This window comes from Dermochelys coriacea, chromosome 7 (genome assembly GCF_009764565.3).
Source record: "Dermochelys coriacea isolate rDerCor1 chromosome 7, rDerCor1.pri.v4, whole genome shotgun sequence".
NCBI classification, from domain to species: Eukaryota; Metazoa; Chordata; order Testudines; family Dermochelyidae; genus Dermochelys; species Dermochelys coriacea.
In genome coordinates this window covers 80,591,280-80,608,855 of record NC_050074.1, presented here as the reverse complement: position 1 = coordinate 80,608,855, position 17,576 = coordinate 80,591,280, and the positions used below count along the sequence as shown (strand labels likewise).

Genomic DNA, 17,576 nt, shown 5'->3' with positions numbered 1-17,576 from the left:
CTTTCCAGCAGCCCACAAGCATGGCTTTGCCCAACCTGGTTACCTTTTCCAGGCTGACTTTAGGACCTTTCCAGTCCAGAATTCACTGCAAAATCATCCTGCTGTTCCGGGGCCAGTCCCTCCCAGAGAAAGTGTTAGGTTCTCTGCCTTTACAGAGACAGTGAAACACTCCAACCCGTTAGCTTTCTAGAAGCACACACTTCACTGAATTTGCACCGGTGCTAGTGATTTATAATCAAAAGGAAACAAATTTATCAACAAAACAGCATGGGTTACATGATAGCAAGTGAAAACAAATAACAATGGAGATTATTACAAGCTTAGTCTAAAACTTAATATAGCAAGATACAGCTTTTATTTGAGATGGTTTCTCTCACTCAGTCTCCTGGCCACCTTGGCCAGGACCTATTACAGAGCTTAAATTGCGTGGGGTTTTTTTTTTCCGTCTCCCAAGGTGAAAGATAAAGATGTTCTCTCTCTCTGGTCTCCTCTTACAAATCAGGAAGGTCTGCTGAGGACTCTGTTCATGTTAATTCTCTGTCACTGGAGGTCAGGTTCAGGATAACCCCTGCTGGCTCAGCTCCATAGCTCTGTTTACTGCTAAAGTGTACATTGAGGTAAACTCATCAGATGTAGTGAGCTGTAGCTCACGAAAGCTTATGCTCAAATAAATTTGTTAGTCTCTAAGGTGCTACAAGTACTCTTATTCTTTTCTGTAGGACAGACCTGTTTATCACCTTTACCTAGACCAGGGGTAGGCAAACTTTTTGGACTGAGGGCCACATCGGGGTTCCAAGACTATAGGAGGGCCAGGTAGCGAAGGCTGACTCCCCAAACAGCCTGGTCCTTGCCCCCATCCACCCCCTCCCACTTCCCACCCTCTGACTGCCCCCTTCAGAGCCCTCCACCCATCCAACCCTCCCTGCTCTTTGTTCCCTGACCATCCCCTCCCAGCACCCCCTGCTCCCTGACTGCCCCGACCCCTAGCCACACTCCCACCTCCTGACAGGCCCCTGGAACTTCCATGCTTATGCAACCCCCCTGCTCTCTTACCATGGTGCTCAGAGCAGTATGTCTGGCAGCCACACAGCCCGGCTGGAGCCAGCCATGCCGCCGTGTTGCCTGGCAGGAGCTCGTGGCCCAGAGTGCTGGTGGCACGGCTAGCTGAGGCTGCGGGGGAGGGAGGACAGCAGGGAGGGGCCGGGAGCTAGCCTCCCAAGCCAGGAACTCAAGGGCCGTCCCGCGGGGCCGTGGTTTGCCCACCTCTGACCTAGGCTGTCTTGTCTTAAACATATTCCAGTAATGTCATACAGAGGGAATTCATAACCTCATATATAACATTAACTCATTGATTCTACAATATTAATAACTAGCATGGTATTAGCATTCTGATGGTACCTCACAAGGCATATTTTGTACAAATATTGCAGTAATATGAGAGGTGTGAATACACAAGTCATATATGTCTATATGATATAGTAACAAAAATGGAAGTGGAATTTGGATCTGTTTGCACTGTGCAGTGGCCTCACATTGTTACACCACAGGAAGATTACAGTCTATCTTTCTACCACCCTGGTGCTATTGAATCTGGAACATTGTCTTCATTTCTGAGCAGCTTATTACGAGAAAGTTGCTGTCAAACTGGAGGGAGTTAAGAGCAACACAACTAAAATGGTTACATTTTTGACTTGAGAAAAGATGGAGGGCCCCATTATGCACAGATTATGTGTGGGTTTACGTTTCCACAAACAAGTAGTCCATTGGGTTTAAAGGGATGTCTCATTTGCGTAAAGTTATGCAAATACATTAGTGTTTTTGGGAACAGGTCCTGAGATTTAATATGTATAGCTCGGCTAAGAGATAAGTAAGAGAAAATGTGAGAACAGATTTTTATATTTGAAGTATGTAAATGCTAAGGAACAGATTCTGCCATCCTTATCCCCTTGGATAGTACTGCTCTCCACAAGTAGTTCCACTGAATTCACTAGGTCTACATAAAGTGCATAAGGGTTCCAGAATTTGGCCATAGAAAGGACAAACCTTATTTAAGTTTGTACAAGGGATAAGAAAAGAACTTGGTCTAATGAAATGAAGTTGAGAGAGAAAATGCAGGCTAAATATCAGGTAAAACTTCCTGACAGTGAGATTTATTACCCCATGGCACAGTCTTCTAAGGAAGTGGTTTGTCACCCTTTAAAACTAGACAGACAAAACCCTAGTAAATTCAAAACTTGTTAGAGACCTGCACTTACTGGGTAATGGATTAGATGATTTAAAAGGTCTTTTCCTTCCTAGGTACTGTGATTCACTGGTGTCAAGTAGTTAATTGGTGAGGGTGGCATTATGAGTCAGTTATTCTAGCATTAGATCATCTTCAGCCCAGTCAAATCAGCACCTGCACAGGTGCATTTATTAAATTGAAGTGTAATGTGCCTTGGAGTACATAAAAGGTGGGTGTTTCACCATTACACTAAAAAGTTCACCTTAAACCATGATGACCTCATGGATTAGGGGTAACACCTCAAATATTTTTTAAGAGTTTAAAGGATGAGATCACAAAAGGGCAGAAACTGAGCCCACTATATGTAGTTTTCCCAGTGGAATGAAACCTGATTTTATGTTTTAAAAAGTTTGATTTACCCAAAGATAGAAGATGTAAAATAAATTATTTTTCCCTATGTAGAAAGCTGCCTGAAGTATTTTGTGCCCTCCCATTACAGTTTGCACTTGTTTCTTCTGGCATTGTCACTATTTATTCATGGATTCCATTCCTAAGCATTTGGTTCGCAATCCAGTTGTGGGTCATGGACTATGTCTAACATCCCCCACAATACATAGAAGTGTGACATATCAGTTCTTAGAGAATGTTGGTATAGAGGAATATCAACACTTGCCACTAGCTACACAGTGGGACAGTCATCTGCTTCCTTTCCCCTGCTGACTTGTACAGTCAAGGTAAATATCTCTACCATGTTTGTGGTAAGAGGATACAGAGAAGTGAGTGAAGGCCTTATTGGGGTGGAATTGCTTTATTCCCGACAGCAAGATCCTAGGAGAGAACAGATGAGAGAGAAGGTAATTTCTAGTTCAAACATCTATGGCTGCCTCTCTCAACACAATCTCCCTTAGGATCAGAGAGGCAGTGGATTTACATCCTCAGAAGTTACCAAAGAAAACTGAGGCTACGTCTACACTAGAGAGCTTACAGGGGCACAGCTCTACCGATGCAGCTGCGCCACTGTAAGATCTCTCGTGTAGCTGCTCTATGCTGACAGGAGAGAGCTCTCCCATTGATAAAATTAACTCCAACAAACAGCAGTAGCTATGTCAGCAGGAGAGGCAGAAGAAGCTCTCCCACTGACATAGCGGTGAGGACACTACCACTTGAGTGACATAAATTTTGCCGACATAAAGTGGTAGCATAGATATGGCCTAAGAAACAGTCCCTGACTGCTGTTACCATCACTCTCCCTCCTCGCCCACTATTAGTTACATTCATTTTTTATCTCTCATCTTATATTGGCTTGCAAGCTCTTCAGGAGAGACACCATGATTTCCTGTGTTTGTACAGACCCCAGTAACTGGTCCTGATTGTGGCCTCTGCATGTTTCCCTACGATAACTAAAATAATGACAAGCAAACTAAACTTGGGCGGGGGGGACAGCCTTTAATGGCCACTTGTGCAAACATGAAACAAAGGGAAAATTTAGGAAAGGCAAATAAAGGTTAAGATGAAGGTAAAGTTTAAATTATTGGGACTTTTACACAAGGGATCATATTTGCTTGTTTTCTGTTTTTTCTTTGAATTACAGCATTTTTTCATTTATAACAAATCAAATCACTAAATAGCTTTTCCATAATAAAATTGCTTTCTGAACAGCAGTACAATGGAAATAATTCAAAAATCTGTGAAATTGTAGCTTTTCAGATATTGTCTTGATAGTTTGGAATAATAAGGAATTGTAGTTTGTAAAAAAGAATCAATAAGTAGTTCTTTGCCAAACAATGCATTTAATTAACAACACAAGTAAGAGACTAATCATTATATGTCACAGTGTATTATCATCACTATTTAGGTATTTTTACTGCATATGATTTTTGCATGAGTATGTTGGAGGCTAAATGAAAAACAAATTACTGCAATGGTTTGGCTCATTTGGTCATTACACTAAAAACTGTAAGCCTCTAAGCAAAATGGCATATTATTCTCATTAGCTATACTCTGAAGTACAATTATTAAGGTAACTTTTGTCTAGTGTTGCAGACCTTAAAATTTAATGCATTGACTTTAAGAAGCCTAGCTAGCATGGTACATGTTTAAGTTCTCTATAGCTGCTTGATAACACTGAAACTAAATGTCTTTCTATGAAACTGGTAGAAAAGCAAAGTCTGTTTCAATAAGGTGCATTTAACTTAGGCACTCTGTATGTTGTATTTTGATATTTGTGTAAAGAATAATGAAATAGTAGATAAGGCTTATTTTAAATTGAAGAAACATCCATATTTCAATATTAAATATGCTGAGATAACAAAGATCAGATATCCTGGTGATGGGTGTCAAATAACTGCTATAAGTACTACTGCTATTACTAATTTGTCTTTTTTGGACAATTTGCATTTAGGTCACACAGTTTAAAAATGGAACTCACACAACTTTTATAATTACACTTCTCTTCACAGAAAAGTAACACTCAAAATGTCTGACCAAATAATTTGTAAGAACTAATTTTTTGGCAGGAGTTATCTTTTTGTTCTGTGTTTGTTCAGCACATCATATAACAGGGTCCTGGTGCTCATAGGTACTATAATAATAATAACAAAATGCAGTCTCCTTGCAAATTCCTGTCATGCATCTTAGGGGGTCTCAAATTTGAAATCGTTCTTCAAATCATCTGTGAGTTTAATTGTCAGTCTGTAGATTATTATTGAAGTACCAAAAGTATTTGATATCTGAGACTTGAGCTGTATTGGTGAGTTTTGACTGGAGCATATTTCATATTATATTGTTTCTGTTTCCTTATTGGATAAGCATAATTCTTAGAATTAAGTTTCCAAAGCAAATACCCACATTTACTGTTTAAAAATTTACCTAAAATTCAGTGCTTCTGCAACCATTCCACTGAACTCAGTCACTAGAATACTTATGGAAAGTGAATGCAAAAGTGATTTAAACACAGGGAAAGCAAATTCAATTTTTTATTTGAGAAAATGATCACATTTTTTTCATGTACTTGCTCATCTCTAATTCTGAGGTTTGGCTAAATGTCCACACCTTTTGTATGTTTATCTGAAAGTAATCCAACCTCTTTGGGTTGGAAATATCATATACTCAAGGTTTTAGTTTGGGTGATTTTGGTTGGTGAAATTTTCTAATACATTGTGTTTTGACTAGGACAAAAGTAGTAATATTGTGTGACACTATTCTAATGCTTCCGCTTCCAGCTGAAGCGATGAAGTACAGAATTGTGGGGCATTAATGAAATCATGTTGATTGAACCTCTAAAGTTTGGTTTTAATTCTGAATGAGTTGTTTTGTTTAAAGTTTTTTCCATCCCTATTTTTCATTCCTATATGCTATATGATGTAATAAACTGTTTCATTTTAAGGGGTAGAGGCCTACTGAAGAATATATCTGATGTGATCAACGCAGCAAAGATGATATCAGAGTCTGGATCCAGGATGGATGTGCTGGCACGACAGATTGCTAACCAGGTATGTCATTTAAGGTTTGGTGCAGAGGTGTATTAAGATTAAATTGGCCCCAGATTCAATCCAGCCAACTAAAAGGTCGCTTTGCAAAAGTACACCTAGCATGTCTAGATCTGCCTTTCCTAGTCTTTCTCCCTCACTCTCTGGCACTGACCACATCTCCCATGGATCTTTGGGTCTCAGATTTTCTAGATCCTTCCTTAATTTCCCCTAAATGTGTGTATTGGTTCTCTAAACCTAAGTGCAACTCCTGTTGCTAAACTAAACAGAATGCAAAGCTTTAGCTGAATGGTAAAACATATTTATGAAGACACCCTGTCAGGTTCCTTCCCCACTCTAAACTCTAGGGTACAGATGTGGGGACCTGCATGAAAACCCCCTAAGTTGATTTTTACCAGCTTAGGTTAAAACTTCCCTAAGGTACAAACTATTTTACCTTTTGCCCTTGGACTTTATTGCTGCCACCACCAAGCGTCTAACAGGGAAAGAGCCCGCTTGGAAACGTCTTTCCCCCCAAAATCCTCACCAAACCCTACACCCCCTTTCCTGGGGAAGGCTTGATAAAAATCCTCACCAATTTGCCTAGGTGAACACAGACCCAAACCCTTGGATCTTAAGAACAATGAAGAAGCAATCAGGTTCTTAAAAGAAGAATTTTAATAGAAGAAAAAGTAAAAGAATCACCTCTGTAAAATCAGGATGGTAAATACCTTACAGGGCAATCAGATTCAAAACATAGAGAGAGAATCCCTCTAGGCAAAACCTAAAGTTACAAAAAGACACAAAAACAGGAACATACATTGCATTCAGCACAGCTTTTTTTATCAGCCATTTAAACAAAACAGAATCTAACGCATATCTAGCTAGATTACTTACTAAGTTCAAAGACTCCATTCCTTTTCTGTTCCTAGCAAAAGCATCACACAGACAGAGAGAACCTTTGTTTCTCCCCCCCTCCAGCTTTGAAAGTATCTTGTCTCCTCATTGGTCATTTTGGTCAGGTGCCAACGAGGTTATCCTAGCTTCTTAACCCTTTAACGGTGAAAGGGTTTTTCCTCTGGCCAGGAGAGATTTTAAAGGTGTTTACTCTTCCCTTTACATTTATGACACCCGCCATTGTCTTCAACAATTAAAGTCATATGGGCTTTTATACAAATATTCTACAGTATAGTCAAAGTTTTGCCCTCTTCTAGTCTAAATAATAGTGCTTAGGGGTTTGGGTACTCGCAGGGAATATATATCATTCTAATTCTAACAAGACAGGGTTCACATCACACTAGGTGAATGTAACATGAATGTTCAGACCAGCAGTTTCTAAGAAATGGAATGTGACTGATGCGCCTGTGTGCTGTCTTCAAGCCTTGCTTCCTCTTCTTTTAGCAATCGCCACCATGTGCTGTGGGCTGCCCAGGACAGGTGTCTATTATGACACCTCTGCAGGACATAGTGCTGAAAAAGAGGAATGCATGCAGTGCCGAAAAGAGGAATTCTGGACTGGAGTCAAACTATGTGGCAGCCCGGTGAAAAGTTCTAGGGCCAGATCCTAGAATTCAATTGCACAGAGCAAATGTGTAAAAGTGATGGAGAGCTTCCCATTACATTCTCCTGATCCTGGTACTGCTCTGTGCAAGACTGTCCCAAAGTAAAGTGTTAGAACAACATGAGGATTGCTCTAATTTATGATGGATTACAACAGACCTAGATAGTTTTAAAAAGCATCCCAGCATCAGCATAGCTCACAGGTGTCCAGGCCATGTGCCCTTTTCCTTGTTGAGCTGGTAGCATGGAAGATGAATAAGCAGAGACCTTACATTAACTGCAGGATTGTGCCAGTAAGCAATGCAGTGTCATGCAACTGTACCGCACAGGAGGAGCCAGTCCTTATCTAGCTGGAGCATTCGATTCCCAGTACCGCCCCATCCTGGCCATCAAGCAGCAGCTTTGTGGCTGTCTTACATGTCCAAGCACACATAGCCCAGAGTCTCTGCTCTTCTACTCTCTAACACACTACCCATCTTTCCCTCAGTTTTGAGTATCTTCATGGTATAGCATGTGGCTCTTATTTTTTTATATGCAGCGGCGAAAGTAACTTAAAGGACTTACCGGTATGCAGGGCCGGGGTCTTGAGCTGGCGGGGGAGGGGAGGGGCTAGATGGCTTAACCAGAAGGGGCGGGGCCTTTAAATCCCCAGGCCTTTAAATCGCCGCCACTACCCCAGAGTTCCGGCAGTGATTTAAAGGGCCTGGGGCTCCAACTGCGGTAGTGGCAGCCAGGAGCCCCAGGCTCTTTAAATCACTGCCAGAGGCCCATGGTAGCAGTAGCTATAGTGGCAGCCGGGAGCCCTGGGGCTCTGACGGAGATTTAAAAGGCCATGGGCTCTGGCTGCTGCTGGGGGCCCAGGGCCCTTTTAAATTGCTGGCCTGGGGAAGCTGCTCTCTGCCGGTACCGTATGGACTTACTTTCACCTCTGATTATACAACATATGTAACAGCAGCAGATTGTTCATCTTTATTGTCCTCTGCCACATTATTCTCAGGACTCCAGTTAAGTGAACACTTCAAGAGGTATACATTATTAATTTGTGCACTTGTGTTCAGAGGAACAATTAAGCAGAAAGGTAGAGGAGTCATCCCTCTTTCTGGTCTCGACAGAAGTTCTTTCAGCATATACATCCTTTCACCATCTGCACTACACTAGAGCATGGTTCCTTTTTTCTCTCAAGATTCTCTTTAGCAATTGTACATTGAGGTTTAAGAATGACCATCACAGATATGTTGCAGAGTAAAATGTGACATCAAATCCAAAGACAAGACTTGTAAACTATTTTTCAGTCAAGATGTTTAATAACAGAAAACTAAGCTTCAGTGAAATATCTTTTCCACTATTTTACTACTTGTCTTATAATTTCACTGACAATGTTATCGTTTTATATGTTGCTTAAAACTGGATTTTAAATTAGGATTAAATTATGTACTGCAAAACAAAAGGTGTGTGTATAGAAGGGATTTTTCCTCTGTTGAACCAAAAATAAACTCTAAATAACATTAAATTGTTTTCCCTATTTTCTTTTCAACAAAGCTCTAACGCTGTCTACGCCTCTGGCACACCAAATAATTGTTCAAAATATTATTATTACCAAGAATTTATAAGCACATATTTCTCCCAACTATGTTTCTATTCACCACATACTGTGCAGTTCAGAAAGCTGCAGCCTGAACTGAGAATAACTAAATCACTTTTATTTGTTATCACATCTATTGTTGTTATTTAGTTAGACCATATCAGTTTGCTATTCACAATCCTCCCATAGCCCAAATATATTAGTCTGTCTGACTTTGCAGTTAAGAGAACAATAGTAATGTAGGATAGTGTTTTCCATATCCAAACCCCCTAGTTTATTTCCTTCGTCTAGGTTCAAAAGTAAGAGAGAAGCTGAAATAAGCAATTGCTGTGTAATGAAGAATCATTGCTGTAGCTCTTTGACCTTTTGCAGTTAATAAAGAACAGCAGTTTCAAATGAATGATTTTGGTTCAGGCTGCATGCAATTTCAGAGAATCAAAATTGAGAATTGTGAAACTCTATTAGTTCATGTAGTTTTTCAGCTGGAAAAATTTCCCATAAATTACATTGTGAATCTTACAGGTTCTCCATCTGAACAATACCTTTATTAGTACTGTTCCTCACTTAATACTACACTTTTTCTCTTATTCTTTTTAAATAAATGTGACGGTGCTGTACAATTAGCATAATTCAGTCACATTGCAACCCATTTTTATTATTAAGATGACTCAGAGTTAACAACTCTGAACATACTCAATAGAGTAACAATGTAAACACACATTAGTCACAAAGAAATAATTAGCAAACTTAGTTAACAGAAGATTGTTCTAAATCAGCTGTCTAAAATCACTTTTCTAATTTGTGACCTGAAAGTCATATGGCAACATACAGTAGCCAGTAAATGTCTTTTTTATTGAATGTGCTCGAGGTTAAAGTCATCTTTGAAGATGCCCACAATACTGTATAAAATTCAAATTTAAATAATTGTTGTGCTCTAGAAATCAAAGAATTAAGGCCAAACATTATATTAATAGTTAGGAAATCTCCTCATCAAGATACAAATACCACGCTGTGACAAAGTTCTTCCTCAGCCTTAGTGGGTCCTGCGCTTTTTGGTGGATTTGCTCGCCTCAGAGGTTCACGGCAGCCATCGGTTTGGCCGCTTCTGCTAGAGGCCCAAACCTGCCATTCACTCAGCTAACCTCATCACTGACCAGTATGGGGGAAACGGAGAACAATCGCTGCAGTCTCTGTGTCCCACCTAGTGGGTCGGGGACAGGCCAGATCCCTTTTCCAAATTAGACCTTCCCTTCTGGTGTTTCTCACAGACCAGGTCAACTCCTCCTGTGTCCAATTAGGAGTTGGGGGGAACCCAGGCCCACCCTCTACACCGGGTTTCAGCCCAGGGCCCTGTGGATAGCAGCTGTCTACAACGTCCCCTATATCAGCTGTGTGACAGCTACAACTCCCTGGGCTACTTCCCCATGGCCTTCCCCCAGCACCTTCTTTATCTTCACTGCAGGATCTTCCTCCTGAAGCCTGATCACACTTGTACTCTTCAGTCCTCCAGCAGCACATCTTCTCGCTCCTTGCACACACCCCCACTAACTGATGGGAGGTCCTTTTTAAACCAGGTGTCCTGATTAGCCTGCCTGCCATAATTGAGTCTAGTAAGTTCTTAATTGGCTCCAGGTGTCTTAATTAGCTTGCCTGTCTTAATTGGTTCTAGCAGGTTCCTGATTGCTCTAGGACAGTCCCTGCTCTGGCCACTTAGGGAACAGAAAACTATTCATCCAGTGGCCAGTATATTTGCCTTCTACCAGACTCCTGTACCCCACTAGTCTGGGTCTGTCACACATGCATATAAACAAACTGTCCTAAAAGTAAGATTAACAACAAATTCTTTAAAATGATTATCTGATAAATAAGAGACAATCAGCAATGTTAAATGTTACATTAAACAAATATTTTGAATGTATGTACATATACTGAGAACATACTGCAAACTACTGTTGTGATACATAGCATTAATCATCACTAAACTCAGTTGAAGTGCAAAGGAAGTCACATTTATTTCTTTGGTAAAGTAGTAAAATCAAAACCCAATAAACTTATGGTCAAAGTTTCCTGCAGAATAACTTTTATTGATCTTTTGTGCTACCGTTCTGCCAGCAGCTAATGGAAATACTTTTTCACCTTGATTTTCAATATAGGTTTCACTGTACTCACAACTAATGCATCCTCAAACCATTTTGAGGATCTTACACAGATATTACTTCTGTAAACCTCCTCCACTCCCTGCCAATCTTCTGGTTGAATTTAGGATCCCATTGACTTGAATAGGTACAGAATCAAACCCTTTTGTTTGCAGTGTTGTAGCCATGTTGGTCTCAGGATATTAGCGAGACAAGGGGGGTGAGGTAATGTATTTTACTGGACCAACTTCTGTTGATGAAAGAGACAAGCTTTCAAGCTACACAGAGCTGTTATTCTTGTCTCTCTCTAATCAAGCCATTTGTAATTTGCCACTATATCTAACTGAAACTTATTTCTCAGTGTGAGAAATTAAACTGGCAACTACCAGTTGTTCTCTGGGATGATAAATGCTAGGAACATAGTAATTACCATACTAGAACAGACCATTGGTCCATCTAGTCTGGTACGTAAATGTGGCCAGTACTAGATGCTTCAGAAGGATGTGTAGGAAACCCCTAATGGAAAACCTGCCCCAAAAGGAATTTGCTTTCTAAAATGTGTTAATAATAATTGGCTACTTAATCCCTGAGCATGAGGATTTACATCCCTTGTATCATTTTATCATGTTTAATGTAACTCAGATTACCTATATAAATGTCTCATCATTTTTTGAATGCCATTAAGCTGTTGGTTCAATCATATCATTTAGTAATAAGTTCCAGAGGTTTGAGTTGTGGAACATATTTGTCACTTTTGGATGTTTTGCCTTTGTTTCACTGGCTACTCCATTTTTAATTCTATTATGAGAAAAGGTTAATGGCTTTCTCCATGAAATTCATTATTCTATAGATCTCGATCATACCTCATAACTATTCATCTTCTCACTGAACAGATCTAATGTGTCCTATCTCTCCTTATATGGAAGTTTTCCATGCTTTTCATCATATATGTTGCCTATCTCTGGAACCTTTCTATTTGATATATTGTTTTCAGATGGGGTGAGCAAAGCAGAACACTTAAGGTGAAGTCTTAACAAATAATAATATAATGGCATTATAATATTCTCAGTAGTATTTTCTAACCTGTTATATGTTATAACATTTTTTTATTTGACCTCCATGGCACACTTAGTAGAGTTTTCCGCTAAGTTATCCACAGAGATCCAGGCCTTTTTTCAGAGTGGTTACAGTTACTTTAGAACTCAGTAATGTGTATCAGTAATTAAAATGATTCCTTCAAATGTGTATTGGTCAACACTGATATCATGCTATCCATTTTCCTAGCTTCGTTATGTCTCTGGACTTTACAATATACTTGTCTAATTTTACCTATCCTAATAATATGGTGCCATCTGCAAATTTTGCCACTCACTGTTCATCCTATCTAAACATACATTGAATTTTAAATACCATTGCCTCTGCACTGGAGACTTGTATGATCAATTTTACTGCTCTTTGAAATCAATGAGAGATTACACTGAAGTCCTATCTGCCCATCTCTGGGATCTGCCCAAGTGGAATTAAATTTCACAAGTCATTTTACAAAAAACTGTAGAGGTCTGAATAGATGGTCCCAGTCAACATATTTCATATCCATACAGTTAGTCCTGATGCTTACAGCTGTTTATGACTGGAAGGACAGATTTTATGGAACTGAAATTAAAGAAATAATGTTTACACAAGCTGCCTACATTGTACTGTGATAGCAGTGTTAAACTCATTAATTACAAAGTGCACTGAGGCCAAAAAGCAGTACCAAATTTGCTTTTTTTTCTTTTTCCCCCCCAGATCTAGGAGGAAGTGCTGAATCTCTCAGGTTTACAAGCCAGTGATTCACTTTTTTCACTTGTGATTGTTCCTGGCTTTCTTTTTCTAAATCTCAAACATGCAGTTTTTTAATTCATAAATAGAATTTTTAATTCTGCTCTATAATCCTGTGGAGTGAATCTCTCAAAGACTGTATTGGCCTTTACAGTAAGGCTGCTTCATACTGCTCTGGCAGTGTTATCAGAATTCAATACCCCTTTAAGACCCCTTTACACTAATCATTGTACTAATCACTGATACCTGGCCTCACTGGGAAAAGTATCAGTGATTTTAAAAGGACCAGGGTTTTCCCCGAGGTATCTCATGAATTAAGCAGTCTGATGCTCCTTCATAGTGTTACCTATTGTGGATTTTATATCAAAGGATCTTTAGTTATAAAGTGCATCACTGTGCAAGACAACACTGGAGTCATTTCTCTTCAACGGCAGAAACTTGGATGGGCTTTATGCTCTATTGATACTGACACTACCAGTATTTTCTAACAGTAAGAATACCATGAACAGCAAAAGGTCAGGCCTACCACAATTGGTTGAAGTGCATCTTTTTTTAAAAAAAAAATACTAGTATTGACACAATGTTCCATCAAAGGAAACTGACTATATTTTCATGGTATCTACAGTAAAAAACAAAACAAAAAAAAATACAAAAAACAAACAAATCTCTCAAAGTCTGTATTGGCCTTTACAGTAAGGCTACTTCATACTGCTCTGGCAGTGTTATCAGGATTCAATACCCCTTTAAGATCCCTTTACTCTGCCATAGCAGTGAATAGTAGCCTTAGTGTAAATGACAGGTTTCAGAGTAGCAGCCGTGTCAGTCTGTATTCGCAAAAAGAAAAGGAGTACTTGTGGCACCTTAGAGACTAACAAATTTATTTGAGCTCAACTCACGAAAGCTTGTGCTCAAATAAATGTGTTAGTCTCTAAGGTGCCACAAGTACTTTCCTTTTCTTTTAGTGTAAATGAGAATCCGATACTATGTGAATAGTCTGTTTCATCAGAGAGAGATTTCCCACAAAGTATACTCCATCACTCCTCTGAAGTCATGAGTAAAGAGAAGATTTCATAGAAAGTATAAGCATCACCATAAAAAACAGAGAATTTACCATGAGATATTGTTCACAACTATGACCTACTCCTTCTCCCATTGATGTCAATGGGAATTTTGTCATTGCCTTGAGTGGCATCAGGATAGAGCCCATAACCTAGAGTCACTTATAGTATAACCATCTATTAGTGTAGGTTTCCATTGTTATTAGTCCATGTAGCTTGCACAGTAAATGGTAAGTAATACTGCAAAAATGAATGCAGAGCCTCTTAGGTGCTGAAGGAAAGTAATAATTTCATGCACTAGTGAAAGCTACTCAGCTAGAACTATGGCTAAGGCAATTCCAGTAGTCTTGAATTAAGGATGGGTGAATGCAATGAAGTTTGGGATTTCTGTGCAACTCTTTGTTTGTAGAGTTTAAAAAGGTTCACAAAATTAAGCAAGTAACCATACTTTAGAGCAGTGGAGAGCAAGACTACATTAGAGAGCAATTACAATGAACAGTCCTAAAGGGAACATGAATCTGATAAAAGTCTGGGTCTAAATTTTGAATGCACGTTTGAAATACATTCACTAGTTTGGACATTAACATTCTATGCTGGAGAGCTGAGAGTTTAGAAAATATTAAATCTTAAGTTTAATAATTGAAAATTGAAGTGATTAAGTATTTGTAGGAAGTGTTTTATTCATTATTCTTTTTCATGTGTAGTGTCCAGACCAATCATGTAAACAGGATGTATTGGCTTACCTGGAACAGATCAAGCTCTATTGTCACCAGCTCAAAATCTGCAGTCAAGTTAAAGCAGAAATTCAGAATCTCGGTGGCGAGCTCATCATGTCTGCAGTAAGTAAAAAGAGTCCAGAAGATACTTTCTGTGCTAGGTACAACTATAGATTTTAAATTTTGAAGTGAATTTATTGCATTTGTGAAATGTAGTCTCATAGTCCTGAGGTCATTATTTTATTTCCCACTGGTTTATATCTTGTGTTGTCATTAATACCCAAGCAAATTGAGTAAAAGACACTATCAAATCAGAAAGAAAACATTTTACATCCACTTCGTACAACTGTGTAATATCACAGATGATACAAGGCAGTGGAGAATCAGGCCTGGTGTCTTTAAAGATATCAATTGGCCTGATTCTTCATTCTGTTACACTGAAGTAACTAAGTTAAATTAAATAGAGAGACCCTGATCTAAAATTGGTTTAGAAAATCAGACCCATTTTGAGGTAATGTGTGTTCACCCAATGCTGCATCTTTCTCATCCCATGGATTTCTCTCTATATATTTTCACTTTTTGATTTGGGAGCTGTTGTTCCCAGCTCATAAGGAATTGACTGCAGAAGTTCTAGTCAGGCTGTTGCAATGTGAGAGTAAGAGAGTCAAAAAAACAAAACAAAACCCTGAGAACAAGGGAAGTTGGTGCTTAATTAGATTTCTGGATCTGCATTAGCCAGAGGACATCAGGTTAGGGTAGATAACTACCAATTAGCCATTGCTATGATTTTGAGCACCAATTAGTAGAATTTTCTGTCCTCTTGCAAGAGAGTAACTCACCTAGCAGAATAGTCTAGCCCTGAGTATTCAAATTATTCCATCAGTGAAGAAACAACCTTTTTCATTGTGCTATTATTATTTGTGCTGAGGTAGTGCCTAGGAGCAGGAGGGATCTGTCATGGACCGGTGCGCAGTGCTGTACAAACACATAACAAAAATGGTCCCTGCCCCAAAGAAATTATAATCTAAGTAATACTTATTCCTTTCTGCTATCTCCATGCTCACATATGCTTGAAGGTATATAAACAAATAAATATTAGAACATAACTACAAAGGTATACAACCAATAATTATTAGAATGCAACGGTGATTTTCTCAATGGTCTTCATGCATACACTGGTTAAATTTTCAGGGACTGAAGTATTTTGTTTTTTAAACCTGGACTCTGAACTGTTTTTATTTGTTTTATAATCTAGCTAGAGGTTACATGAATTCTTGTCTGCTTAGACAAGACTTAAATTGGATCAGTTTTTGTAGTTTATCTTGAAGGTCATATTGGATGAGAATTTGATGACCATATTTCTATCTTTGGAGACTGCAGAAATGTAATCCTGCATGTCATGGTAGTTTTTTATTTGAAAAAAAGTTGGATTTTAATTAGGTTGTAAATTAATGAAATTGTGTTTTATTTTTCATTTTTTCTTTCTTTTTTAAAAAATGATGTTTTAAGGCACATCAGAATTAATACATAATTTGCATTTCTGAATACTGTGGTCAGTGATGGATTTGTGACAATTTGCAAGGCAATACTGTCTTTGAAAGGCAGAACTCTGCATTTTTGTTTAATTTTTCTAGTTGTCTCCTCTACCCATCATTTCACTGGGTGCTCTCATCAGGAAAGTTCCTCCACCCCCCCCACGGTTGTAATATAAATATCAAGTGATATTAAGTAATACTATATTTATTGGGTATCCTTCTATTGCCACTTGCTGTTCTCCCTCAACATTCTAAAATACAAAATAAACAACAAAAATTATATTAAAAACAAACCGAACTCAACTCATGAATCCAAGAGAAAAAGCAGGTTCAGTCCTGTTCCTGTTCATTTGAGTGCAGCTGTATTACATCCCAGAAGCCCTGGTTCACCAAAGCACTTAATTACATGCATAAATCTATCCCTAGCCAGTAAGGGCATGTGCCTACCTGCTTTGCTGCATCAGGGCCAGGGGTAGTGAAATCCTAGCTGCTCTTCTACTAAAGGATTAAATCCCTGCAAATACTCATGAAGGATTTTGTTAAATGCAGATGTGTTCAGCTCTGTACAAAAAACAAAGAAAGGTAGCCCAGGTTCTAAGAAATTGACAATATAAAGTCCTGATCCAAAACAAGTCAATGGAAAGACTTCTATTCTCTTCAAGGGGCTTATGATCTGGTCCTAAGAGACTATATACCTATCGGTACTTAATAATGGTTATAGCTAGTCCTTACTGTTGTGACAGTATAAAAGTACAAAATGCCCTGGCACAGCACAGGTGGTGTGTCAGCTTAAAACTTAATAATTTTTCCCATTGTCATTTCCTCCCCAATTATTATTGTTGGGGTCGAGAGAGCATTTGAAACTGTGCTCAACTATCATTTTCAAGTAAAAATGGAGCACCAAATCCACTTTGCTGTCTTATTTGAGTAGTTCCAATATATGTGTAACTGAAGACTCTTTGGATCCAGTGTTTAAAAGTGACTGCAGGGACTCATTTCATCTTGAGGGGAATATGAGAACTTGAAATACATCAGATGGGGAAGGCTCTAAAGCAAGTAGGGCTGTTAATAAATTGAGAGGGAGACAAAATCAATGACTGTTCAAAAATGACTGAGCTACTGCACTGGGGTTTTTTTTAATAGTGGTTAAAAAAATTTAAGCAAATCCTGCCTCTGCAAATGGGCCTCCTAGTATTAGAATTGCTGGGGTTTTACTGTACAAGGTGGAGGCCAAAGATCTGGGTGGAGAAACATGCAAGGTGGAGCAGCCCCTCCACAAAGTCCTTCTTCCTTGGGAATGCCCAAGTTGCATTTGGGAGTATCATAGAGACAACCTGTGGGGGTGGGGACAGTAGGTCCACTACTATATGAATCCTCTGCCTCTATGCCCTGCAATGAAAGCTATAAAGGGTGTGAAGGGCTACCTCAGCCTGTTGGTTGATGTACTCTCTGCAGCCATCTTCCCATTTCTAGCCCAA

General features: G+C 39.0%; 1 protein-coding gene across 5 annotated transcripts in view; it reads left to right on the top strand.

Annotated features, from left to right (window-relative positions):
• The window catches only part of CTNNA3 (catenin alpha 3), an 889,777-nt gene that overhangs the window by 845,504 nt on the left and 26,697 nt on the right, over nt 1–17,576 (top strand). For all 5 annotated transcript variants that reach the window (XM_043518063.1, XM_038411313.2, XM_043518062.1 and 2 more), the window contains 2 exons: nt 5,610–5,715; nt 14,552–14,686. In XM_043518063.1, the coding sequence (XP_043373998.1) occupies nt 5,610–5,715; nt 14,552–14,686 (241 nt within the window). The remainder of the gene's footprint in view (nt 1–5,609; nt 5,716–14,551; nt 14,687–17,576) is intronic.